The sequence below is a fragment of the Bipolaris sorokiniana genome (genome assembly GCF_000338995.1).
Source record: "Bipolaris sorokiniana ND90Pr unplaced genomic scaffold COCSAscaffold_14, whole genome shotgun sequence".
In the NCBI taxonomy this organism is placed as follows: domain Eukaryota; kingdom Fungi; phylum Ascomycota; class Dothideomycetes; order Pleosporales; family Pleosporaceae; genus Bipolaris; species Bipolaris sorokiniana.
The window spans coordinates 552,122-576,293 of NW_006911908.1; the positions used below are offsets into that span (position 1 = coordinate 552,122).

At 50.5% G+C, this 24,172-nt stretch overlaps 8 protein-coding genes across 8 annotated transcripts; 5 read left to right on the forward strand and 3 right to left on the reverse strand.

Annotated features, from left to right (window-relative positions):
• Positions 1-180: 180 nt before the first annotated feature.
• On the forward strand, positions 181-5,950 carry COCSADRAFT_125334 (uncharacterized protein). Its single transcript, XM_007705625.1, has 3 exons — positions 181-2,639; positions 2,688-3,042; positions 3,426-5,950. Exons 1-3 carry the CDS (start codon positions 281-283, stop codon positions 5,854-5,856), a joined length of 5,145 nt encoding a protein of 1,714 aa, XP_007703815.1. The 5' UTR covers positions 181-280; the 3' UTR covers positions 5,857-5,950.
• A 365-nt stretch (positions 5,951-6,315) lies between these two features.
• On the forward strand, positions 6,316-8,669 carry COCSADRAFT_40121 (uncharacterized protein). Its single transcript, XM_007705431.1, has 3 exons — positions 6,316-7,218; positions 7,272-8,254; positions 8,335-8,669. The coding sequence occupies exons 1-3, from the start codon at positions 6,690-6,692 to the stop codon at positions 8,428-8,430; spliced, it is 1,608 nt and encodes a 535-aa protein (XP_007703621.1). The 5' UTR covers positions 6,316-6,689; the 3' UTR covers positions 8,431-8,669.
• Positions 8,670-8,675: 6 nt separating this feature from the next.
• On the reverse strand, positions 8,676-10,201 carry COCSADRAFT_345742 (uncharacterized protein; the record flags this gene model as incomplete). The annotated part of the gene is made up of 2 exons (XM_007705626.1): positions 8,676-9,263; positions 9,318-10,201. The coding sequence occupies 2 exons, from the start codon at positions 10,199-10,201 to the stop codon at positions 8,858-8,860; spliced, it is 1,290 nt and encodes a 429-aa protein (XP_007703816.1). The 3' UTR covers positions 8,676-8,857.
• Positions 10,202-10,312: 111 nt separating this feature from the next.
• COCSADRAFT_150416 (uncharacterized protein) lies at positions 10,313-11,716 on the reverse strand. Its single transcript, XM_007705627.1, has 3 exons — positions 11,272-11,716; positions 10,779-11,215; positions 10,313-10,727 (listed from the first exon to the last, which is right to left on the reverse strand). Exons 1-3 carry the CDS (start codon positions 11,416-11,418, stop codon positions 10,706-10,708), a joined length of 606 nt encoding a protein of 201 aa, XP_007703817.1. The 5' UTR covers positions 11,419-11,716; the 3' UTR covers positions 10,313-10,705.
• Positions 11,717-11,851: 135 nt separating this feature from the next.
• Positions 11,852-15,816, forward strand: COCSADRAFT_40123 (uncharacterized protein). Its single transcript, XM_007705432.1, has 6 exons — positions 11,852-12,191; positions 12,422-12,917; positions 13,080-13,466; positions 13,560-14,038; positions 14,093-14,354; positions 14,426-15,816. The coding sequence occupies exons 1-6, from the start codon at positions 12,075-12,077 to the stop codon at positions 15,616-15,618; spliced, it is 2,934 nt and encodes a 977-aa protein (XP_007703622.1). The 5' UTR covers positions 11,852-12,074; the 3' UTR covers positions 15,619-15,816.
• Positions 15,817-15,944: 128 nt separating this feature from the next.
• Positions 15,945-17,142, forward strand: COCSADRAFT_163813 (uncharacterized protein; the record flags this gene model as incomplete). Its single annotated transcript, XM_007705628.1, has 3 exons — positions 15,945-16,333; positions 16,387-16,835; positions 16,940-17,142. 3 exons carry the CDS (start codon positions 15,945-15,947, stop codon positions 17,140-17,142), a joined length of 1,041 nt encoding a protein of 346 aa, XP_007703818.1.
• Positions 17,143-17,767: 625 nt separating this feature from the next.
• COCSADRAFT_174764 (uncharacterized protein) lies at positions 17,768-22,295 on the reverse strand (the record flags this gene model as incomplete). The annotated part of the gene is made up of 11 exons (XM_007705629.1): positions 17,768-18,102; positions 18,178-18,528; positions 18,580-19,024; positions 19,046-19,217; positions 19,371-19,688; positions 19,766-19,877; positions 19,934-20,183; positions 20,208-20,371; positions 20,461-21,131; positions 21,257-22,070; positions 22,247-22,295. The coding sequence occupies 11 exons, from the start codon at positions 22,293-22,295 to the stop codon at positions 17,768-17,770; spliced, it is 3,681 nt and encodes a 1,226-aa protein (XP_007703819.1).
• Positions 22,296-23,601: 1,306 nt separating this feature from the next.
• Positions 23,602-24,172, forward strand: COCSADRAFT_243418 (uncharacterized protein). Its single transcript, XM_007705630.1, has one exon. It carries the CDS (start codon positions 23,745-23,747, stop codon positions 24,117-24,119), a length of 375 nt encoding a protein of 124 aa, XP_007703820.1. The 5' UTR covers positions 23,602-23,744; the 3' UTR covers positions 24,120-24,172.

Below are 24,172 nucleotides of genomic sequence, written 5' to 3' on the forward strand. Positions count from 1 at the left end.
ACTGGAGGCTCACTGTCTCCCCCTCCAGGCCACTGCCTTGCCACTCGCTCACATGCAAGACGCTGTATCGCATTGTCAGCCGGGCGGTCGCGTAGGAAGTGGGCAACAGCCAATCCCTGCGTGCAATCTTAGTGGCGTGTGCACCACCAACTCTGACGTTCCCTCGCTGCATATTCTTTTCTTTCGTCCGCCGCCTCCCTCGTCCGCGACATCATCTTCCCGTATCCAATACGACATGCGCCCCTCCTCGTAGCCTACAACACAACATCAAACCTCCCCGATGAATCCAAACCGCCGCAACAACCGCCGCCCCTCCACGCCGGGAGAGTCCTCCAGCAGCCGCCAAGGCTCTTCCGACGGCTTTGTCCCTCGTCGAAATGCAGGACCAGGATACATGACCGTCGGTGGCGGTAGCACAACCAGCGATGCTGCTGCCCGCCTGGTGTCTATGCTGGACGAAGACTCTGGCTATGGCGGCAGTGTGCAGGATGGTGAAGGCTCTGGCATGAATTGGCGCTCCAACATTGGCGAAGACCGCCCCTCGCCTGTACCCATACTGTCCGCGGGCTCATCAAATGCTGAGCACGAGAAGCAGCGCAGCCACGTCCTTCAACTGCGATACAACCAGAATAAAAATGCCCTCGGCCGCGCAATTCACGGCACAATCGAGGCCTTAAAAAGTTTCCAAGAAATGAATTTGAAATGGCCCGCACACTACCCTTCTATTCAAGCAGCAGAGAAGCAAAAATCACATATTCGCAGCGACTCGCGGCCCGGACTACACCATACCCAGTCCGCAATGGGCGACTTCGATCCCGCTTCCCGCTCGCCTGAACGACCCCGCGGACCACGACGAGCCGGTACCACGATCGGAGACGACGCCGAGTCCAGTTCAGCCATCGAACACAAGCGAAAGGACGAGCCTCGACTAGTGACACCTCAACTTGCCCACGACTTTTCGGTCCTGAAGTTAGAGTTACGCATGGGCAGCCGGACACAGACAGATTTGGTCCATTCACTCGAAAAGAACTCCGTCGCCTCTCTCCTAGACGGTCAAATCCAGCAAAGTATACGCCACCTGTTTGCCCTCAAGGAGCGCATTGAAGACACCTCAAGCAAGGTCCTGGTGACCGGAGACCTGAACGCTGGAAAGTCTACATTCTGTAACGCCCTGCTCCGTCGCAAGGTTCTTCCCGAAGACCAACAGCCATGCACAAGCATATTCTGCGAGGTCCTTGACTTTAGAGAGAACGGCGGGGTTGAGGAAGTTCATGCCATCCCCATTGGATCGACCTACAACCGCAACGACGAGAGCACATACATTGTCTTTGATCTGAATGACCTTGAAAAGATTGTAATCGACAACGACCATTTCTCACAATGCAAGATTTACGTCAAGGACATCCGCGATGTGGACGAATCTTTGCTGAACAATGGCGTGGTCGACATTGCCCTTATTGATGCACCGGGACTCAACGCCGATTCCATTAAGACCACTGCTGTTTTCGCCCGCCAAGAAGAGATTGACGTTGTCGTCTTTGTCGTTTCAGCCGCCAACCACTTTACAGAATCTGCGAAAAACTTCATCTTCACAGCAGCCCGCGAGAAAGCTTACATGTTTATGGTGGTGAATGGCTTCGATACGATCAGGGATCAGAGGCGCTGCCAGGAAATGATTTTGAAGCAGGTCAATAGCCTCAGCCCAGCAACCTTCAAGGAATCTAGCGAACTAGTGCACTTTGTTTCGAGTAACGCAATTCCCATGGGTGCAGGCGGAAGTCCTCCAGACGACGACGATGACGACCCATCGGGTAAAGGTAAAGGCAAGGAAGCAGAAAAGCAACGGGATTTTGCCGATCTCGAGGCCTCACTACGACGTTTTGTCCTGGAGAAGAGGGCTAGGTCAAAGTTAGCGCCGGCAAAGACTTATCTACTCAACGTATTAGGAGACATGCACAACTTGGCAACTATCAACCGCGATGTTTCCCAGAACGAACTGGACCGTATCAAGAAAGAGATTGAGGCGCTCGAGCCAGAGTTTGAAGAATCAAAGAAGTCTCGAACAGAAGCTGGAGAAGCAGTGGACCGTATGGTGGAGGACACAACCTCGGAAGTCTACGGCCACACTCGCGACACTCTCAACGACTGCATTGCCAAGGTGGCAGAGCTGGACTTGGGCATCGAATACCCAGGACTCTTTTCAGCCTACCAGTATGCCGAAGACATTCGCGATTCCATGTTGCACGAGGTCACCGAAAGCGTTCGTCTATGTGAAGAGCATGCGCGAAACCAGGCTGTACAGGGCTACAATGGCATCAAGAACCTAGGTGTCTTGCATCTCGGCAACAACCTGTATGCAGATGTCATGTTCCGCCCAGAGCGAATGTTTAGGAAGTCTGTGCACGCTCTGGCTAGACAAGTCGACATTGACATTGACTTGTGGGACTTTTTCGATGTCGCAAGTCTTTGGGAGCGACAAGAGAAGGCCGCAGGTGCTGGTATGGCTATGACAGTTGCAGGTCTAGTAGGAGGCAGGCTAGTCGGTGGTGTTGGCTGGGTGGATGGCGCTCTGGGTGCTGCCAAGATCATGGGCACGGCCAATATGAGGAGACTACTGATTCCAGGTCTCGTCGCTGGTGGTAAGTCATGCCGCACAAGCATGTTCTGATCTATACTAACGTTTGCAGTTGCTCTCGGAATATCCTATGTTCTTGCATCAGTACCCAAGTCGCTTCCTCATCGACTCAGCGCTAAGCTGTCTCAGCAGCTGACGGCAATCGACTACACCCACTCAAATGCTCTTCGCATTAGCTCCGAGGTCCGACGCGCACTGAAAGGTCCCGCCAACGATGTTCGGATTGGTCTGCAGAGGAACGTTGAAAAGCTTCAACTTCAAAAGGAGGAGACGACTAAGATCAAGGCTGAGACCGAAGTAGCTCGCAAATACTTTGGCAACCTGGTCCGCAGCAGTAACGATTTGCGCCAGACAGTGCAGCGAGTTGACCTTGAAGCTGCAGCACCTGTAATTGCTGGCCCGACGCAGTAGGTTAATCAATTCATGTTGTTATGTCCCTTGGAAGAATTATGGATCACGCGAATAAAGCAAGATGCTTTTGAGCATGAAGGCGTTTGAAGGTGTTTAGTGCAGGCTATGATGAAGCCATGGCCTCTTTCCTGTGTACATACAAATAACCAATACCCCTCTTGCCCCATTGAATGACATTGTTAGAATTGCGCTTTGACTGTTTGCACATGTGGCTTGCTGATGAGAGTGATGCCAAGCGGAGGTGCGGAGCCCCGAACGTCTGTCGTCATGCTAGGCTCGAACATGAACGCCTAGCCAACGTCGCCGCCCACCTCAACATCCAACATCTGCCACTTGATGGCGCTTCACACATCGTCAAAAACGCGGTGATGGAAGTAAGAAGAGACCCGCGGTCTTTTCTTTTCTTCATAATTCTCCTGCTGCTCATCAACTCGCCTGAACCGCAGCAGCCGACGTTCAATGCGCGCACGCGATTCCGGGAACTCATTGATCGCGAATATTACCAGCTGGACCTGTTGAATCGAACACAATATGGCGATTTTGATGCGAAGAATAACAAGTGGTTGAACATCAGCGGGCTGCGAGAAGAAGATGGCTTTGCATGGGAACTGCTGGACCCTGTGAGGCAGAAGGCCAAGGCGCAGTCGGAACAGATACTCAGGGAACCATGGAAGAAGATGCTGGATGGGCCGCTCGAACAGGGAGAGGGTATAATGCCCATATACAAGAACCTTTCTGGTTACGTGCAAGGCGAATGGACACGCTCGGCCCTCAGCCGCATCCGACACCCTGGCGATATGGGCAACGCCTCGTCAAACCCGGACAACCCATTTGGAAACATAGTTGACTTTGACCGGAATATTACGGGAGCAGGAGGACCGGTGCGGCTGCATATCACGGAGCTCGAAGACAAGATGCGGAGAAACGAGAACCAAACCATATCGGAGATTAGCGCAAAAGTAATCATCGGTGACAGGGACAGCTTTGGGGGCAACTGGTGGGAGTTTGTAGTTCATGGCGTCCACTTCCTGAAGAGCGGCACCGCTGTGTTGACTACAACTAGCGATCGATTTGCGGGAATCTTCGCCCTACCCCATATGCAGATTTCCCCGTATCTGTACGCCACGTCGCAGGAATTTCTCAACTGGACCATACACGAAGCGATTGAGCGGCAAGAAAAACGTACGTTTATCTTGTGGAACCCGTGGACATCTGCGGTAGATGGAGCCAACGAAGGCTTGTTCCAGGGTCGTCATTGCGAATTTGTGTTTTATCTTCAAGAGTTTCCGAGCCCGTATAACATCGACATGGACTGGCTGGAGCATGAGCTACGATATCCCACGGGAGCTCCGATTCCGCGGCAAATATCACACACCATGTCTATGGTGGGCTTCTCTCCGGACTGCGGGCTTGTGATTGAGTCAAAGGGTCCTCCAGACTTTCCGCCCTCCGAAGCTATGCACTTGGTGGGCTCGAAAACGGAGATCTTCAATACGCGGGCCAGACAGAGCGTCATTGCATTTGCCGTTAGTTTGGCATTCCAGCTCTGGTTTACCATGAAGCAGATGAAGGAGACAGCAACACCATCGATGCGTAGCAGGGTCAGCTTCTATACCATTGCCATGATGGCTGTGGGTGATGGGTTCACATTCTTAATCCTCATCTTTATGTATCTTTTCCTGGGCACGGCACAGCTGGCACTTTACAGCATAGCATTCATAGCGCTCTTTTCAGTGCTTACGCATCTCCGGTTCCTGATGGATATCTGGTCTGTTCAAGCCGCAGAGAGAGCCCGTCAGGAGCGGCAACAGGCATCGGCAGCTGCAGATTCAACGCCACCAGCGGCATCTCGTACCGCCACACCAGCAGCGCCCCCCGAAGAGGGATTGCCATTACCGGCCACTGCAGCGCGGCCGCGACCACCTACACCCATTATCATTGCACCAGACCAAGACGATCCTGACGAGGATGTTGACACTGGACCAAATAACAACACAACTACTACCAATGCGAATGCGAATCCCAGAGCCGAGCTAGGCACACTATACAGCCGCTTCTGTCTAATGCTGATAGTGCTCTTCTTTGTCACTATCCAGTTTGCTGCGGCCCGCACGACGTACCGTACCATCTACTTTGACGTTGTTTCATTCGTGTACCTTTCCTTCTGGGTACCACAAATTTATCGAAACACGATGCGGAACTGTCGACGAGCACTGCGGTGGGACTATGTTGTGGGGATTAGTGTTGCTCGGATTGCGCCCGTCAGTTATTTCTACATGAGGGATGACAACGTGCTGTTTGCACAGACAGACTGGAGGGCCATGGGGGTGTTGGTGGGCTGGGTGTGGATGCAGGTGGTGATGCTGGTAAGCCAGGAGATGCTCGGACCAAGATTCTTTGTCCGAGACGGATGGGCCCCGCCGGCATACGACTACCATCCGATTCTCCGTGAGGACGAGGAAGGTGCGACGATGCCACTGAACATGACGACATCGAGCGAGTCTGCGACGGTGCTGGATGCATCATCGTCTGGGGCCGGTGCAGAGGTAGAGTCGACCAAGGCATCAGGCGAGTCGAGGTCCAAGGGCAAGAAAGTGTTTGACTGCAGTATCTGCGCCAACGACATTGAAGTGCCAGTGGTACCCGCAGGGGCAGATGAGAACAGTGCGACGGGCACGAGCATGTTGCTGCAACGACGGCAGTACATGGTGACGCCGTGTCGGCATATTTTCCACACTGGCTGTCTCGAAGGGTGGATGCGGTATCGGCTCATGTGCCCCAACTGCAGAGAGAGTCTGCCGCCTCTATAGCGTGAGAAATGAATACATGTTTATTCATATATGTATGTACTATGTGTCGAGTGTCATTTACGAGAGGAATGCGTAATATAGTCACGTGGTGTCGTTCTTTGTCAAAGTCCGCGTAAACAAGTGGGCTTGCACATCGTCATTAACGACATCGTCATCGTCGTGTTGATCCACCTGCACTGCCAAAAGATACTGACACGTCTGCCACGAGTAAGTGAGAAGCAAGTCATGCTGTTACAGCAAGGGCATGGCCACAGTTGTGTTTGCAAGATTGCTGCGGGTGTGTCCGGCACGCACTGAGTTTGGCATGCCTGATGGGGTATTTGTTATTCTTAGCCCCGGAACGCCACACTTAGCCGCCCCGATGCGATGAGTGGCTGGGGCTACCAAGATCCCTGAAGGCCGCCACGCGAACCCTGGCCTTTGCTGCGCATACGCAACCCTCAGCCTCTCCTTCACACCACCCTCGTTTACTACTGCATGTCCGCTGCGCTAATTTTTTAGAATACGACAGCTGTGCCACTCTCTCCGAAACCTTACTTCCTGCCTGATCTCCTTGGTCGTCTCTCCTTGGACCCCCCAAGACACGTCTGCTCTACATCCGTTTGTCTACACTACACAATTGTTCGCCGCTGCCGCCTCGGCTCCAGCTGCACCACGCCTGTGCCCTTTAACCCCGCAGCTTATTGTCATACATGCTACATACATAACCAACGTCGCATTCACCGTCTGCGCTCATAGAAGAGACTCGACACCCATCGAGGCGCACATCCCGTTGTGCCGCTTGTCCCACTGTTTCATCGCGGCTTCTAAAACCGCTTCGGCGCCTGATCACCATGGCCGCCAATGACTACTACAACAATAACAACAACCACAACCCCAATCTCTACGGCCAGCCACCCGACAGAAACGATGCGCCTCTGCCTGCATTGCCGGGCAATCATACACAAACCCCAGTCTCGCCCGTCGGCTCGCCCTTTGACGACCGGCCGCATCCCGTGCATACACACAGCAGCGGAGCCATGAGTGGCATGCCAATTGACACCACGTACTCAAACACCTCATACCAGCCGCCCACTCAATATAGCTCCACCGCACATATCAACGATCCGCATGCGCGGCAACCAGACCCGTTTGCAGACCAAAATGCAATACCCTTGCAGAATCAAAATAGGAGGAACGACGGTAGCCCTGTACGATACGACAATGATCCAGAGTTTTACGGTATGGGAGTAGAACCGAGGAGGAGGAAGAGTAGTAGAAAGAAGAAGAAGAAGGGCTTGTTCAACGGAGGAGTTACATGGGTCGTATACATTCTTACGGCGGTGCAGGTTGGCGTATTTATTGGAGAACTGATCAAAAATGGTGCGTGTATACGGTGACGTCGAGGCTGAGCTGTGTGCTAACAAGATACTTAGGCATGCTAACCGGCTCTCCTATCCAAACCAAGCCAAATTTCAACATCATGATTGGCCCTTCGCCCTACGTCCTCATCAACATGGGTGCTCGCTTCACGCCCTGTATGCACAACATCAAGCGGGTGATCGAGGCCAACCCTCCCGTCCTCGAATGGCCATGTCCCAACACCACCGTCATCACCCCAAACACACCGCAGTGCAGCTTGGCCGAGCTCTGCGGCATGGGCAGCGGCGTTCCCGATCAGAGCAGCGTGACCGACTTCAAAGACCGAAGCCACGAGCCCAACCAATGGTGGCGCTTCATCACCCCGATGTTCCTACACGCAGGAGTCATCCACATCGGCTTCAACATGTTACTGCAATGGACCCTCGGTCGCGACATGGAAAAGGAAATCGGCCCCTTGCGCTTCGCCCTCGTCTATTTTTCCGCCGGTATCTTCGGTTTCGTTCTCGGCGGCAACTACGCACCCGACGGCATTACATCCGTTGGCTGCTCCGGTTCTCTCTTCGGCGTCCTCGCCCTTACGTTATTGGATCTGTTGTACCATTGGTCTACGCGCCGCAGTCCCGTCAAAGATCTGCTCTTCCTCCTCCTCGACATGGCCATTGCGTTCGTTATCGGTCTTCTGCCTGGTCTCGACAATTTCTCGCATATCGGTGGCTTTCTCATGGGTCTCGTCCTGGGTATCTGTATCCTTCATTCGCCCGAGGCGCTCCGGAAACGCACCGGTCAGGGCGAACCGCCCTATGCAACCGTGGATACGCAGCCTCTCGCCCCGAAATCCGAAAGCCCGGTGTCAAAGGTTACGGCGTTTGCGAAACAACCGATTGGGTTTTTCAAGGGAAGAAAGCCCCTGTGGTGGGCGTGGTGGCTTGTTCGCGCCGGCAGCCTCATGGCGGTATTTATAGGATTTATACTGCTGCTGAGGAACTTTTATGAGTGGAGGAATACGTGCAGTTGGTGTAAGCATTTGTCTTGTTTGGTAAGTCTTTATTCTCCTCCCCCCTTTTTTTCTGAAGGGAAAGCAAATAAGGATCTCATGGCTAACAGTCTGATCAATAGGATGTCACAGTGAATGGTGTCAACTGGTGTGATATGGGCAATTTGAAACTTACTTCGAATCAGAGTAGCAAGAGGGGTCTAGGGGGTCTTATTTAAGGAAGGAGGAGGAGGAGGAAAGGGGGACCAGGCTTACGACGGCCCGTTTTGTCTCTCTCTTCTTTTTCTCCTTTCTTTTTTCTTTCTCTTACTGTTTGCCTTTGGTGCGGAAATGTTGCATTTTTTCTTTGTTGTAAGGAAATGAAAATCAAGCATTGATACCACCCGTGCATGGCATGTATTATTTGTAGCACACGAGTAGATGGGTATTTGAATCACCCGGACCGTAATGAGTATGATTTTTTTGCATGTCGCTTTTCAAGTGTAACGAATGGAAGGTGAAGAGACTAAAGCTATTTCACCAAAGTACACGTATCGAGTACTTTTTTCCCCATGTCCATCCCCTGTTACTCCTCCCCCCTCCCTTTTTTTGCATACCCACGATCTATTCCTTACTTACTTCCAAGCCGCCACTAGCCTATCCACCCTACCACTGCGAAGTCTGTGGGGGACCCCCAATCTGCACAGTTGAACCAGCTGTGCCCTTCCAATCCGGAGGTGTTGAAACCTTGTACTCGAGGTAGCTAGCAACAGGCGGCCTGTACATTTCCATGTGTCCCGTCTCATCGTTCCTCACCAGCACATTCTTCGTGTTCAAGTGGTCAGGCCGAGTCTTTTCTTCAACGCTGAGAAAGCCGCCAGTCAGTCGATCGAGGAAGATGTTGAAATCATCTGCTTTGTTGATTTGGCAGCGAGCACCTTGAGACTCGCAGTGAGACATGAGTGCCGTGGCGCTGTTGAAGTACTTGAGACACTTGGGACACTTCATGTGTGTGACGCGGTGTTCACCGAGAATGTGCTTGTTGAGGTCGCCGACGCAGTCAAAAGTTTGCCTATCTACGTTAGCAAAGAATTCCCCCAGACACATAGGGATTAGACCAATTTACTCGCAGATAAAAGGGCAGTGGTATTTGCCCACAATGGCATCATAGAACTTCTCGGGGTTCCAGTCAGTGCTCATGGGATCCCAGAAGCGTGAGCGCAAGATGTTAATGCCGTGCTCCTGCACCATGGCAGCGTCATGAGCCGAGATGGAGAAGTCCTTGGGAGGATTAGGTTTCACATCGGGGAACAGAGTAGCAGCAGAGGACTTTTCCTTGCGGCTGACCCAGGCTTTGAGCCTGGGGCTAGATGGACGTGGCACCCCTTTGGGGATGAAAGATAGGTCATCCATGGCTGGGTTGAGGGTCGTGTCGGGTTCAATGGCTTTGAAATCGACTGCCTCAATCCCCTGGTCATGGTCCAAGGGATCTTCGAGCACGACGCCACCCTCTTCTTCGTAATCAATAGCCGCGTCGAACTTGGACGTCTTCTGCCGAAAGCGGTCCAGTGCCGGGCCGCATTTCAAGAGCTCGTTGATCAAGTGCTTGTGAATGATGTGACCCTGAAACTGCGATGCCGAGATCACCTCACAGTGACCGAATTCGAGGTGCTCAATGAACAGAGAAGCACGGTAGAAAGATCCGTGGCATCCGATGCAGGTAAGCTTCTGATCAACCTTGTGGTTCAGCTCGATATGGCGCTTCAGGCCAGAAATGCTCTTGAACTCGTCCCCGCACACACGGCATGCACGACCATGTTCTACTGGGCGTGTAATCTTATGCATGGCATAATCTTCGAAAGATTCAAAGTCCTCATCACACTTGTGGCAGTACTCGTGCTCGTCAGACTGCTTCTTGTGGCTCCTCATCTGCTTCTCGGTATCGAAGGACATGTTGCAGTCTTTGTACGTACACTTGAAGCGCCGGATTGGCTCGAGTGAGGCAGGCATGTTGGCTTCTGTTCTTGAGACGAGAATGAGTCAGTAGAAGTTTATAGCAATGGTAGTTTAGCTCACACAGTTGTGGGTTGCTTCTGCTGATACGAGACACCTTATGTGATGAGTAAGGTAGGGTATCAAGTGAATTGAACAAAGAAGGGCAAACAAATCTACCTTGGCAGCCTATAGGATAGAAGTATGTGGAAGAAGATTGAAGCTAAGAGGTGAGTGGGGCATTGCTAGTATAGCAGGAATAAGCGGTGACTGATCAAAGGTGAGAGATACGAGAGGCAGGAACGGTGAAGTTTGGTAGGTGCTGAGAAAAGTGCGCTCTAGAACCACAACAAACCCCTCTCACGCGTGCAATACAACCGACGTAAGAAAATGATTTATAGACTATAAAGAGATATGGTTTTGCTTTGACTGCGTCGCGTGAATGACAACACCCTCTGAGTCCTTAAGTGCTCATATCATCATGAATGCAAAAAATTGAATTGGACTGGTATCGTGAATGATTTAGAATCGCGAGTATGGTAGCCTGGATCGTCATTAGCGATATATAAGTGATTTTACTTTGCAGCAAACGTACCACTTGCCCCTCAGGGTGATCTTGGCCCACTCGCCCTTGTCATCAGTTTCCTTCTCCACCTTTGTGCTGAAAGAGATGGCGCTCATGATGCCATCGCCAAACTTCTCATGCATGACAGCTTTGTAAGCCTGACCATAGTTTTGCACAATCTCATAAAGACGGTAAATGGTAGGGTCCTTGGGAGGCATATCGAGGGTGTTGCCTCGGTTGGGAAAACCACCCAGCTGGGATTCGAGCTTTCCTGGGTCAATCTCGAGGACTTCGGAGAGTTTCTGGACATCTTCGGGTGAAGCCATGGCCTGACCGTAGAAGAGAGCAGCGATTGCAACTTCGTCACGCCCTACGTGCTTTGCAATAGCTTCAAAAGTAAGGTTCTTTTTCTTCTTCGCTTCAAAGAGAGTTGGGGATGACGGAGGAAGGCGAGGGATAAGCTCCTCCTATATTTACGTGAGCCTGGCCCGACAGGTTTTCGGAATTTTGTAGCGGGACATACGTTTAGAGTAGCAACAGGATGTTCCCCCATGGTGATGGGAGTTGAGTGGAGGCATCTTGCAGCAGTAAGAGGGACTACAGGTCGGACGGAAGTGAATGCACGCGATGCCAGTCTGGCAGAGACTGCAAGACGAGGAGAGAAGACCATGATGTAGGAATGAGCTACCGTGTATGCAGTGACAATGAAAGATTTTTGTGTGTTACAGGATAAAGAAAAAAGTCCAGCCGTTCCCACAGCGGGATAATGGATATATGTAGTTTGAGGAACAGACGGATGTACAAGGGTACGTCATCCATCGCAACGGCCATCATGATTACGCGAACTTGTGGGGTACATGACAATGCAAAGCTTATCTATTTAACCCGCGGGTGCCCCTGTGCCATTGTTTTGCTTAATAGCCGGGTATGTTTGTGAAGTGTTGACCAGCAGAAGTAGTATATGTGCCGTCCGTGGCAGTGAGGGGCCAAGGGTGAGGGGTGAGGGGCACGGAGACGGGTATGGGTACAGACAGGCGGTTAGATGCATGCCATAACCATCCGCCCCCCCTGCACTGATTGTGATGCTGACCAGGAGAAATCAGGGTACGTGCAATTGATTGGGTGTCGGCGCGGATTCCAGCTCGTCCGTTCGCCAGCTACGTCGTCGCTCACACCCATGCTGACCCTCATGGCGCTAAGCCGGTGACGCGGGGCTTGTCCGACCACCTCGACCTCCAGCTCGGTCAGCTCTTGTAGCCCCAACAACACAATCGTTCCAATTTCTCTATTGACACTCATTCTACCAGCCCCTGTGCCAGCACCGCCATGTCTCGCCGAGACGACGACCTGGCGTACGGTGAGTACAATGCCCAAGAAGGGCACGAGGGCGATCGCGGCCTCATAGGCGACATGGGTCGGCGTTTTGGCTTTGGCAAAAAAGAGGTGAGTACTTACATACGCCTCCTTCAGATGCCATGCTGTCATTGCATGCTCTGTATCTAGTACCAGCTTGCTATATCCCTCCCTAGCACTGCCCCACCATGACCGCCCAAGCGCCAGACTAGCCTCGTCATTCACTAACCTCGCTCGCCCGCTTTCTTTGTCTTCTGTTCACTGTATCGCCTTAAGAGAAGCTTGGTTCTCTAAACAAAACCCTAACTCAACGTACACAGAATACCCAGCCTCAGTCTTCATCCTCACAGCAAGGTGGCGGTGGCGGCGGCATGTCGTTCTTCAAGAAACTCCATGATCCTCTTCATGGGTTCGTCTCCGATCTCAAAGATGCCATAAGTGGCGACGACAACAACAACAACAACAACAACCAGCAGAAACCCCCAGCGGGAACAAATGAGCAGACGGGACAGCCTGCTGCTGCCCAAGAATATCATCAGCAACATCGCTTCTCCAGCTTCGCCCCAGAACGACATGGCAATGAGACCAAGTGGTATGTCGATGGGTGCTCGTACATGTACGCAGTATCCATAGCTCTCGAGCGCGCCAAAGAGTCCATCTGGATCCTCGACTGGTGGCTTTCCCCCGAGCTCTACCTTCGCCGTCCTCCTGCCAAGAACCAACAGTATCGTGTCGACCGCATGCTGCTTGCGGCTGCCGAGCGTGGCGTCAAGGTCAACATTATTGTTTACAAGGAGGTTACCCAAGCCCTTACTCGTAAGTTACTAACTCCGTTGCTACCCAACTATCTTCATTCTCTCCTACCGAGTTCGACGGATATGTTTACCAAAGCGCTCACGCGCATCGGCCTGGATGTCATATTCAAATCGCTTGAAGAGTGGGAAAAGACAGATCCGCTGATTGCCCCACCTATTACAGTCTCCTCAGCCCATACAAAACACCACCTGGAAGATCTCCACCAAAACATTGGTGTTTTCCGACACCCTGATCACCTGCCAGACGCCGCAGTGCTGCAGTCAAATTTCTTCGCCTCTATGAAGAACATGTCTTTCACCCCGGCTGCACTCGCTCAACTCCCAGGAGATGGCCTCAAGGCAATCTATGGTGCTCACGAAGGTACAGTCATGTACTGGGCACATCACGAAAAGCTCTGCTTGATTGATGGCCACATCGCGTTCATGGGAGGACTCGACTTGTGCTATGGCCGATGGGACACCAACCAGCACGCAATTGCTGACGCCCATCCTGGCAATATCGACAGGATTGTCTTCCCAGGTCAAGACTTTAACAATGCTCGTATGCTGGGTAAGTTGGTATCTCAAGTCTTCGAGTTTGGTCAATATTCCATAGCTCTGCCGTCCAAGCTTTAGTCTGTTAGTAATGCTAACGCGGAAACAGACTTCCAGGACGTCGGCAACTGGGAAAATAACAAGCTCGACAGGACCGAAAGCTCTCGTATGGGATGGTCTGATGTTGCCTTGTGTGTCTCCGGTCCAGTTGTTCAGGATCTGCGTACTCATTTTACCCAACGCTGGAATTTTATCTACGACGAAAAGTACAGCAAGAAAGCCACCAGATACGCCAGACTACCCGATACTAGTAGCGGCGCTCAACAGGCGCCAACTCAACAACGGGATTTCGAAGGAGATGAAGGAGAGCGTGGTTTCGGCGGCAACGAAGAGAGTGATCGAGGAATTTTCGGCCACGGTGGTCTACGTCAGAAGGTGTACAGTAAGTTTGATCAGTACGGCCAGGGCCACAGTTCGTATCAACCTCACCAACAGTCCCATGCGGAGCACAGCTCGCAGAAGGGTGGTGTCGACTGCCAAATTACGCGAAGCTCTGCCAAATGGAGCCATAACCTGATCACCACTGAGGTCAGTAAAAGCACACACTAACACTAGAAAACCAAGGCTAACAATGTACAAAAGCATTCGATTCAAAATGCGTACTGCGAGATCATTCGCAACAGCAAGCATTTCATCTACATTGAGAACCAGTTTTTCATAACTGCCACAGGTGACCAGCAGAAGCCGATCAAGAACAAGGTCGGTGCAGCCATTGTCGAACGCATTGTTCGCGCTGCGAGAAATGGCGAGAAGTACAAGATGATTGTTATGATTCCTGCTGTGCCGGCTTTTGCGGGCGATCTGAAGCTCGATGAAGCACTCGGTACCCGCGCTATCATGGAATGTAAGTGGCCAGAGACAGTCATGTCAACATAACGTAAGGCCAAATTTTGCTAACCATTTCATCAATTACAGTCCAGTACGACTCCATCAACCGTGGTGGTCACTCGATTTACGAGGAAATTGCCAAGGCAGGATTCAACCCGATGGAGTACATCCGGTTCTACAACCTTCGCAGCTACGACCGTATCAACTCCAGTCAGATCATGCAGGAGACGGAGAAGCGCAGTGGTGTTTCCTACACTCAAGCTCAGGAGGGCTTCGATGCTGCCCACGACAACGCGCGTGACTACCAGGCCTATCACCCCCCGCCTACTCAGGAATATGGCGTATACGAAATGGACGGTTCCTCCGCCCCTCAACAGCAGTACGGTGGTGGTCCACAAAGTCAAGGCAGGAAGAGCGACTATGACCGTTACCAGCAAGAAGCAATGAAGGTCGGTGGGCGACAAGGCCTTGGCGATGGACGTTGGGACACTGTCAGCGAGTGTTACATGCTCGGAGGCGAGGACATTCGTAATGTGCCTTGGGAAGGTAGCCCCGATGCTGAGATGGATGCTTTCGTGTCTGAAGAGCTATACATCCATAGCAAGCTCTTGATTGCTGATGACCAGATTGTCATTTGCGGGTCTGCTAACCTCAACGACCGCTCGCAACTTGGCGATCATGACTCTGAGATCGCGATCATCATCCACGACCCCAAAACGGTAGAGTCTTCCATGGACGGACAGCCATGGCGCGCGTCCGAGTTTGCGGCGTCCCTTCGAAGGGAGATCTTCCGAAAGCACCTTGGCTTGCTCAAACCTCAGGACATGGAGCGACCAGATGCCAACTACGAGCCTGTAGGAATTCCCAACCAATATGATTGGGGTTCGCAGGAGGACCGCCAAGTTGTAGACCCTATTTCTGACGAGTTCTGGAACCTATGGAACTGGAGAGCGCACACCAACACACAAGCTTTTGGAAAAGTGTTCCACCCTGTACCCAGTGATGAGGTCAAGAACTGGAAGCAATATGACGAGTACTATTCTCGCTTCTTTGGCCAGGACCAGAAGGCCAAGGAGAAAAAGAAGCCGTCGTTGTACAAGTGGGGCCACGTTGTTGCCGAAAACTTTGCTCCAGGCGAGCAGGGTGTGCGTGAAGTCAAGGAGATTCTCAGCACGATCAAGGGCAACCTCGTTGAGATGCCATTGATCTTCCTGAAAGAGGAAGACATTGCCCAGGAGGGTGTGGGGCTGAATGCTCTTACCGAGGAGCTTTACACTTAGTTTAGCGGGCTGGGTATGGTATGGTGGCCTGCACCGATTGGGTTTGGATAGCTAAAAGCCCATACTGCAATGAATACAATTGCAAAATTGTCTTTTCATAAAGACTGCAATGTGCAATATGCAAATGTTACATATTTATGTATGTATAGCGGTAGTTATGAAGGTAAAAGTAGTGTATTCCTGAACGGCGGCGAGGACCTCGTACTATCGGCGGACGTTGAATCCTAGCGCTGATCGCCCCTGGGTAAGCGTCGCGTATGTGAACTCCCCGGATTCGTGCGCAATCGTTGTGCGATTATCTTGGGCGTACGACCTCTTGTGTCGCCATGCCTCGATTAATAACGGCTCGAAATGCCGCGATACTCATCAACGTAGCACTCCTGACCGCACTCTTCCTCCACCTCAAATTCGAACTCTGGGACAAGAGCGCCGTTGCGCCCGGACCGGCCAGTCTGACACACCTACCCGACGAACTCTACGACGAGCAACGAGCGAGCGAGCAGTCGCACAAGCCAGAGGAAAAACCGCTCCAAGCGAATGGCAGCGTCAAGGCGCAACGAACCGCCGTAGTAGTCGCCAGCCAAAGTTCTGAGAACGCGACGTGGCTCGACGAGTACTTTCCCGACTGGGAGAAGAACATCTACCGAGTCGACGACAAAAATGCGCCTCTCACCGTCCCCTTGAACAAAGGTCGCGAAAGCATGGTATACCTGACGTACGTCTCCCATCATCCCCTTAGACCCAAACATTTTCCAACCCAAACAACAGCTACATAATCGACAACTACGCCTCGCTCCCCGAAAACATCCTCTTCCTCCACCCGAACCGCTACCAATGGCACAACGACGACCCAGATTACGACGGCGTCCCCATGCTCCGGCACTTCCAATTCCCCTACCTCGCACAAGAAGGCTACGTCAACATCCGCTGCGCCTGGTCGCTTGGTTGTCCCAGCGAAATCAAGCCCCTGTCTGAAGCCGGGGAGCACCGCGAAGCCGTACACGCGGGTGGCGATTATAAGAAGGCGTTTGAGAAGTTGTTTCCTGGGGAGCAGGTGCCCGCGGCGGTGGGCGTGAGTTGCTGTGCGCAGTTTGCGGCGACGCGGGAGAAGGTGCTGGAGAGGAGTAGGGACGAGTATGTGCGGTATCGGGAGTGGATTGTGCAGACGGAACTTGGGGATGCGATTAGTGGGCGGGTGTTTGAGTATTCGTGGCATAGTAAGTTCTTTTCTTTTCTCCTTCTCTCCCCCATCTCTCTCTCTCTCTCTCTTTTTCTCAACTTTTGGAAGCCTATGTGGCTGATTGGAATTGTGCGCAAACAGTTATCTTTGGGAAACCAGCTGTGCATTGTCCGACGGCCAAGAGTTGCTATTGCAATGTCTTTGGGCTCTGCAATTTGACGTGTAGGGATCAGGGGAGTTGCGAGGGGAGATACACATTACCGCCTTACTCGGTGCTGCCCAAGGGGTGGCCGTTGGTGGGGTGGGATGGTAAGGAGCGTGAAAGAGCGGCGTCAGAAGATTGAGGTGATTGATACCCCTCCCGTTTATATCTACTGGGCTGCTATGCTGCGCAGTGGTTGGGAATGATTTGCTGGCAACTGAGAGGAAGAGAAGAGCTGGGTCGCGATGCCTCGCCCCGACTATATCTTTGTTTGTGGGTTGTATGGGTTCTTTGGGTTTGATGCCGGACATCGTTACTTTATGTGCATGTGTCACGCCCACGGTATTATGACCACGATATCCAAGTCATATGTTGCTACGATGCTAGTTTACAGTAAGACAAGGGGCTATATGGCTTGAGGGCTACGCTCGTAAGAGGTATGACACAGGTAATGGGGTAATTGCTACTTTGCTCCTCTCAAAGAAGAGGGTTGTTCTGTTCACGTACCGCAGATTTCCCGTCAACGCCAATGGATTTAGCACAAGGCTCGGTTCATGCGTTGTTATATCGTTTTCCTGCCATAAGAGCACTTCAGCATGGACGAAAGTCATATACTACACTTATTCATTGTAATTATACCCCTTTCAAAAAAAACAGTTAAATCTATATATACCCTGCAACAAATCTACATCAAAGTATCCGAACTCGAACTCGTACCACTCCCTGCCTGACCAAGATATCTCGTCGACTTTGACATTCCTTTTTCGCTAATGGATCCCCCTTCTTCGTGAACTCGGCGTCATCTCCACGTCCGACATCCCCATGGCTGCATCAGGATCATGTAATTCAACCTGGTACTGTAGATCAAGAGGTAGCGTTGGCTTTGAGGGTGACGGGGTGACCTCGCTGTGACCATGGGCCGAGTTAGATACAGGATCGCGGCTATCAGCGAAGCTTAAGGCGAACCCGTAGTTGATATTTCCGTCACTTATGGGGCGGTGCTCGAGCTCGAGTCTGCCGTGAATATTGGATTTGCTTTCGCGGAGGGAGCGGCACTTGTCCGAGATTTTGGCAGGTTCTGTGTCGGACATGGGCGGAGATGCTAAGGCGGTGGGAGAAGTTTTGGTTAAATTTGAGACTGATCTTTGGTCTGGGGATGGTAAACAAGCGGTCTTACTGGTTTGTTTCACAGCTTCACCTTCGGTGAGATTACTGGGGAAGCCGCTGATGGGGAAGCCGGCGCTGAGCGTTGGTTGCATGCGGTCGTCGATTGGGTGAAAGTCAATGGCTAGCAGTACTGAATCAGAGGTCACGGGTATGACGATTGAGCCCAGGCCGAATAATCGACTGTCTACCACGTCCTTGAGGACTTTGCGGCTCAACTCAATGTCCTGAGTGTGCTCGACGTTGCCCACTTCGGAGATGCGGAAGAAGGGCTGGAACTTGTAGCGTTGGAATTTGAAGCGAAGGTGTTCTCCAAGGAAGCGTAGATTGTCCGATCCATCAGCGAATCTACACGCTATGGTACCTTTGATATTTTTAGTTATATTCATCTGATGATGATACTGTGAGTGCATACCTTGGATGGTGAGTACACCTTTGCTCTCCCTGGTTCGCCCAATCTTTTCGAAATAGAACGAGCTGGTAATGAGCCGACCAGCAATCGTTTGTATTATAGCCTGTGACTCAGGCGTGCGAAGTGTGTCAGCAACCTCCCTCTGCAAGTCATTGATTTTCGACGTGTCATCCATCTTGGGCACTGGGCTCCTGACTTTAGGATTCATGCGTATATCTCTCTCTGCCGAAATGGCCGAAGACAAGCCCACAACGTCGGTGCGGAAGTCTCTCGACATTTTTTCAGAGTTAAGGATATCCTCGACGCGCTTCTTGGCAAATTTGAACCAAGAATCTACTTGTGGAAAGACCTTTGATATCTTGGATCGCTTCTTCGTTAATTTGAGCGCTTTTCGAATTTGCATGCGTCTGCGATCAGATCCGGCAGTTGAGGAGCCTTCTACACCCGACTAATGGTATCCAGTCCCAACAGACAAGATGTCTGGATAGCGCTCTTCTACATCCGGCCAGAGGAACTTGGTTTCATTGTTGGCTATTCGTATTGGATTGTTGTGCTTGACAGCGCCATCAATATAACTCCCCATGGTTCTGTAATTAAAGAAGGGCTTGAAGAAGAACGGTGCAGCAGATGCGGCTCTTGCACTAGGCCAGTGTCAGCTATAAACTTCAGGGCACTTACTCCGATACACTTACGCCTCTCTGACTTTAAGGTTGTTGTTAGGGTCATTGTGGCGAACCGGGCGGTAACCAACTGTCGGAAGTATAAGATCTGGTTCAAGTCAAGCCAAAGGCGACTTACTCCCAGATTTACTCGCACGACTATAATTCGTAAAGATTACAATCTCCTCACCGGTCTCAGTAACGGCTGTTACGGCACCTTTCCGTGCAAAGCCACTCATATCCTCTGGCACTCCTCCGAACATGGCTTCATCCCCGAAAGCTTGGGGTAAGGCTTCTTCAAGCGGCTTGATACAGTATTTGCTCGTCATTAATTGGAAACCACCAGGGTACCTGGAAGTAAACGCTTTCCCCAATAAGTTCAGAAATGTCCACGTAAACTGTTTGATGGACCAATTTTTGACACCAAGGCCAAGTGCAAGCAATCCGCCGGTACTAAGGGTGGTCAATTCTCGCTTGCTCATATGCCGAAATTCCTTCGGGAACTAATGGTAGACTCTGCAACGACTCACCTGGTGCCCACTATAAGATCGAAAGATTCCTGGATAGGAATGCGCCCTCCTAGTTCCTTTTGGATCTCTCCAAGAACATCTAGAATGACAATGCTTCTCATACTACCACTGCCTTTGTTAGTCTCATTTTTGGTAAACACGGTTTACTTACCCATCAATGTCCGCAACGTAGAGGATGCTCGGCCAATTCTCGAAGGCAGCAGTAGCAAGTCAAGTGACTGACAAACTCCTGGGCGCCACCCAGACGCTTGTAGCATGTCGTGATGTTGGCGTGGTGGAGTCGTGTGGTTATATCCACCTCACTCGCAGAAGGGGTTTGCATGAGCTGTGAACTGAGCTCAATTTGAAATTTTGCAAGGTGGTTCTGCAAATGCCGAGACCAGTCTTTGGCGAAGCCACTTGACGTAAATTTAGATTCCTAAGGACCAGTGCCAATGATGACACATTTTTCATTCTGATGTCCCTTGATATGAGCCTCCTTCACATTTACACAGCTACCGCGGTGCATATAGTGGAATTTGCATGGCCAGTAGAACGTACAAAAGTCTTCTAGTGCTGTACCACAGTAGGTGAGGTATTGTTTTTCGAGGATTTGATCTGCCAGACCTGGAAATCTCATGGGTTAATGGATTGCGAATTTGTGATTTGTGGGAAAAGAGTGTAAAGAGTGACTTAAGTAGGGTTGCACCACGTACCTTTAAAGTTTTGTCGAACACAGTCCAACCCAATACACGAAGCTACCATGAAGCTCAATTTCTCGAAAATCTTCGTGGGATCATCGTACCGAACTTTCATAGCAACAGCCAGCTTGAGAATGTTACCTCGAAAATTGAAAGGAATGGGATTGATCTTGAACAAGATGTCCATGAAGTTGAATGGTTTGTTCAAATCACTTGAAAAATGTTCAAATGCGGAATGCAGGTATGCGTTCAAAGAATCAGAGTTGAAAAGCATGCTCGACCTAGACTTCGTGTTGAATGACTCTCTGCATCGCTTAGACAACGTATCGTGAAATTTTTGAATCTGTTCGTCAATCATCATGTACCGGCCATCCCCAGGTATCCTTACAACGGTGATCGAGGAATAGTAGCACAAAAGAAGATCCTTCACGGTGTGAATGTTTCTACCCTTCCTACCCCAATATTCTTTTAGCTCTTTAAAAGCCGGATCTTGATCGACTGCACCAGCGACATCAGCTAGAAGAGATTCCGTTGCGTGTTCAGGGTTCCAAGCGCTATGATCGAATTTGGTACTTGTTGCGTTGGGAGCAATGATGGCGTGAGGTAGGATAGGTTGGTTGACCGACTTTTCAATGGACGATCTTTCCCATTTGATCAACAATGTAAGTACAGTAGACTCAAATGTCCTGCGATATTGAGTTAGATTTTTTTTAAAAAAAAACAATTAGAACAGGCCGATAAAGATCCAAGAAAGGTATAACAGAGAGTAACAATACATTGGAGCGTTGAAGTGTGGACTTTGAGAACTTACTTTGCATTTCGCAAGACGAAGACAATCACATCCGAAAACGTGTATAGCAAACGTGGATAAAACTCTTTGACTGCGTACTGACGTTTTGTCTTTTCTAGCGAGTTCGCCCATTTGATTTTTTGACGTGTGCGATTTAATCCTCTGGAAATCTGTTGCAGTTTGGTATGCTCTCGGCGCATCTCTCTCCCTTTCCCCCTCTCTTCAGAAGTATGTGACGCCTTCTCACGATACCGAGCACTTATTGGAGTGTTTTCGCCGCCTTCTAAGCCTTCGCAGTCTACGAAAAGCATGGGATATTCTGATAGATATGTGGTTGTATCACTGTAAAGGTGAACATCACAAGACGTTGGTGTGTTGCTATTCGTCATTGACCCAACTACTGGTGACGGGAACGACCATTCATGCGAGCCGTGTATCCTTTCTTGTTGATCTATGAGAATTTTGATGAGAGTGCTCTTTCCAGCACCTGTTTGTCCAATAAAAGAGACGATCTGAGGATATCGGAGTTGGTACTCATCGGTATTGCTGTCATCAAAAATGGATCTGTTGTGATTGTCACGCACCAGCCCAAACCAAGTCGTATCTTCATCCTTGACATGCAGCATTTGCTGTTCATAGTAATCTTGGGGTGGGGCGAGGATCTCTTTTAGTCTTTGGACGATTGTTGGATTGGCCTTCTCATGGGGTAAGCCATCGGGGCCCTTCCGACCCAGCTTGTGTGGACCCAGCTTCCCCCAACAGTCATCGCAAAAGTTCATATCATAATAAAAAAAATTCCAGATAGGTTGTGTATGTACACTACAACTATCGCAGACTGTAGATGAAGACTTGTCGTCGTCTGATGCCTCTAGGTAGGTACCTGTTCCTTGAAGACGTTTAGCTCATGAGAAGTGCTGGTAGAGACTGAGCTATGATCTTGGCTAGACAGCCTAAAGATATCGGCTTTGGAGGTATGGTTAACGGGTATCTCATCTCCCTGCGAAAAGGGACGAGCCATATTCGGTCCATCCAGGATCCATTTCTGGTTCGAGGTAGACATCTTAGGTATTGGTGTAAAGAGTATAAGTCTGAGATGTATGCAAGTAGATAGACCATAGGAAACTCGCTAGAAAGCGTTGGCTTCGGTCGGTACTTAGCAGTGAGGATCAGGCTGAGCTGCAGCCTTCGGGCTGAATCTCAGCCTTGCAGCTGACCGCATGTGGTGGCAAACATATTCTGTGGTTTCTCAAACATGAAATACAGGCTGGCCAAGGCATCAGAATCAAACCAACTGATTGTTGCCTGCGTCTATAAGCTACTACTTGTGGTGGCTGTGTGCAGCCACTGTGGGTAAAGTTCGATGAGGGAAATGCACATCTTAGCTACAACAGGAGACTTACGACCGAAGTTTATGTGAGGAAGCCACCACCCCCAACGAAGAGATAAGCCGTTAATCATGAGACTAAATGAGACTTTGCAAAGAGATTGTACCTTGATTGAATAGCTTCTTCCTACAGAGGGGCGATAAAACTGCAGTTTCTTACGGCTGTATGCAGCCGCCAAGTGTTAGCCCTGACAAGAAAAGGGCATCTCTCAGCTACAATAAGAAAAATCGAGACTGGCCGCGGTCAAGGTTCCTTCGAGGAAGGATGGTTTTACATAAGGAGTGGTAGATGATGATAGGAAAGGCTGAGCAAATGGACCAGAAGTAAACGCATAGAAGGACAACTGGCCTTAGTTGTGCTTAAGTACACTTGCATGTGAGCTTAAGAGGCGCCGGACTCAGTCACCAATTTAGAGGGCTAGAGTAGATAATAGAATCAGATTGGAAGTCTGCCATGGGTATTAAGAGAGAAGCGAGCGAATTGTTAAGGAAAAGCACGCTGCGCTCTGATGCTGATAGTGGGCACATGTTGTTTCGTTTTGTGTGCGTAAAATGTCTAACGACTTGAAGTGTAGTCTATGTGGATATGTGGCAACGCGATAGCATTTGGTGTTCTTGAAATGATTTATCGACCTTTTCGTCCGTATCCTCTGCACACGTAGTAGCTTAAGCACTGCGTATCCGTTGTCAGCACAATGTCCCACCTTTTGATTGGCCGCAATCCAACTAGTAGTTTGCAGTAGACACGTCTCTTGAAGACTCCTTAGTGTCATTACGTATGGCTGCTTGAATCCGGTCCCCTTTCTTAAGGAATCTAAGAAAAGGTTGTGTTCGCTCAGTGTTTATCTTTAACAACCAGTTGCTACAGTTGGCTCCAGGTTGTTAAGTGCATTACTCATCATTAGCATCAAGCCAAAGGCCAAGTCTAATCCTCGCAATATGCATGGCGCTGTATCGAAAAGGAAAGTAGTATTCATAATTGGAACAGCTATATGCAGTCTGACGAAGATTCAGCTCTCCAATACCAATACTTGATGAGTGACTGCAGCCCACAGCCCATCATATAGCTCAAGATTACGATCGAATAGCACATTCAGATTGATAACTCGTAACACATTGCCGAAAATGAGCGCATTACCGTCTACACTCGTAGGTCTGCCACCTATATTGCTGTCGTCTTTTCTAAAGGGTCATGTTAGCGTTGTCTATACACACTTTGTCATGTGCGATTTGCTGCCTCTTTTTACTCTGCACTACCTGTCTTGCTTTTGGCATTTGGCATCTATACGTAGATCGGCCAACGTAAAGGACGTTAGGCTCGAGTTCATTGCTTCTAGTGAATCGATATATGGGAGTAGCAACCGTTGTTTTGTTGTTTCCATGCCACTGGATAGCTCTTTTGCTGCTATGTTAGCTGCAGCGGCTGCAATGCGCCTTGTCCGCGACCTATCACAGTCATTGAAAGTTTGGCCAAGAGACGCTACTGCTGCACGATCTTAGCAGTTGAACCGCCGTTCCTCGCATCAGATGCATCATGTGTATGCGCAATCCTG

Bases quoted from the DNA above. Each gene is read 5' to 3' on its own strand.
- COCSADRAFT_125334 (XM_007705625.1), top strand. From the start codon at position 281: ATGAATCCAAACCGCCGCAACAACCGCCGCCCCTCCACGCCGGGAGAG. The intron at 2,640-2,687 runs GTAAGTCATGCC...TAACGTTTGCAG, and splicing joins TCCAGGTCTCGTCGCTGGTG to TTGCTCTCGGAATATCCTAT. The intron at 3,043-3,425 runs GTAGGTTAATCA...GATGGAAGTAAG, and splicing joins GTAATTGCTGGCCCGACGCA to AAGAGACCCGCGGTCTTTTC.
- COCSADRAFT_40121 (XM_007705431.1), top strand. From the start codon at position 6,690: ATGGCCGCCAATGACTACTACAACAATAACAACAACCACAACCCCAAT. The intron at 7,219-7,271 runs GTGCGTGTATAC...CAAGATACTTAG, and splicing joins TGGAGAACTGATCAAAAATG to GCATGCTAACCGGCTCTCCT. The intron at 8,255-8,334 runs GTAAGTCTTTAT...TCTGATCAATAG, and splicing joins GTAAGCATTTGTCTTGTTTG to GATGTCACAGTGAATGGTGT.
- COCSADRAFT_150416 (XM_007705627.1), bottom strand. From the start codon at position 11,418: ATGGTCTTCTCTCCTCGTCTTGCAGTCTCTGCCAGACTGGCATCGCGT. The intron at 11,216-11,271 runs GTATGTCCCGCT...ACGTAAATATAG, and splicing joins ATCCTGTTGCTACTCTAAAC to GAGGAGCTTATCCCTCGCCT. The intron at 10,728-10,778 runs GTACGTTTGCTG...ATGACGATCCAG, and splicing joins ATCACCCTGAGGGGCAAGTG to GCTACCATACTCGCGATTCT.
- COCSADRAFT_40123 (XM_007705432.1), top strand. From the start codon at position 12,075: ATGTCTCGCCGAGACGACGACCTGGCGTACGGTGAGTACAATGCCCAA. The intron at 12,192-12,421 runs GTGAGTACTTAC...CAACGTACACAG, and splicing joins TTGGCTTTGGCAAAAAAGAG to AATACCCAGCCTCAGTCTTC. The intron at 13,467-13,559 runs GTAAGTTGGTAT...ACGCGGAAACAG, and splicing joins TAACAATGCTCGTATGCTGG to ACTTCCAGGACGTCGGCAAC.
- COCSADRAFT_243418 (XM_007705630.1), top strand. From the start codon at position 23,745: ATGAGCGCATTACCGTCTACACTCGTAGGTCTGCCACCTATATTGCTG.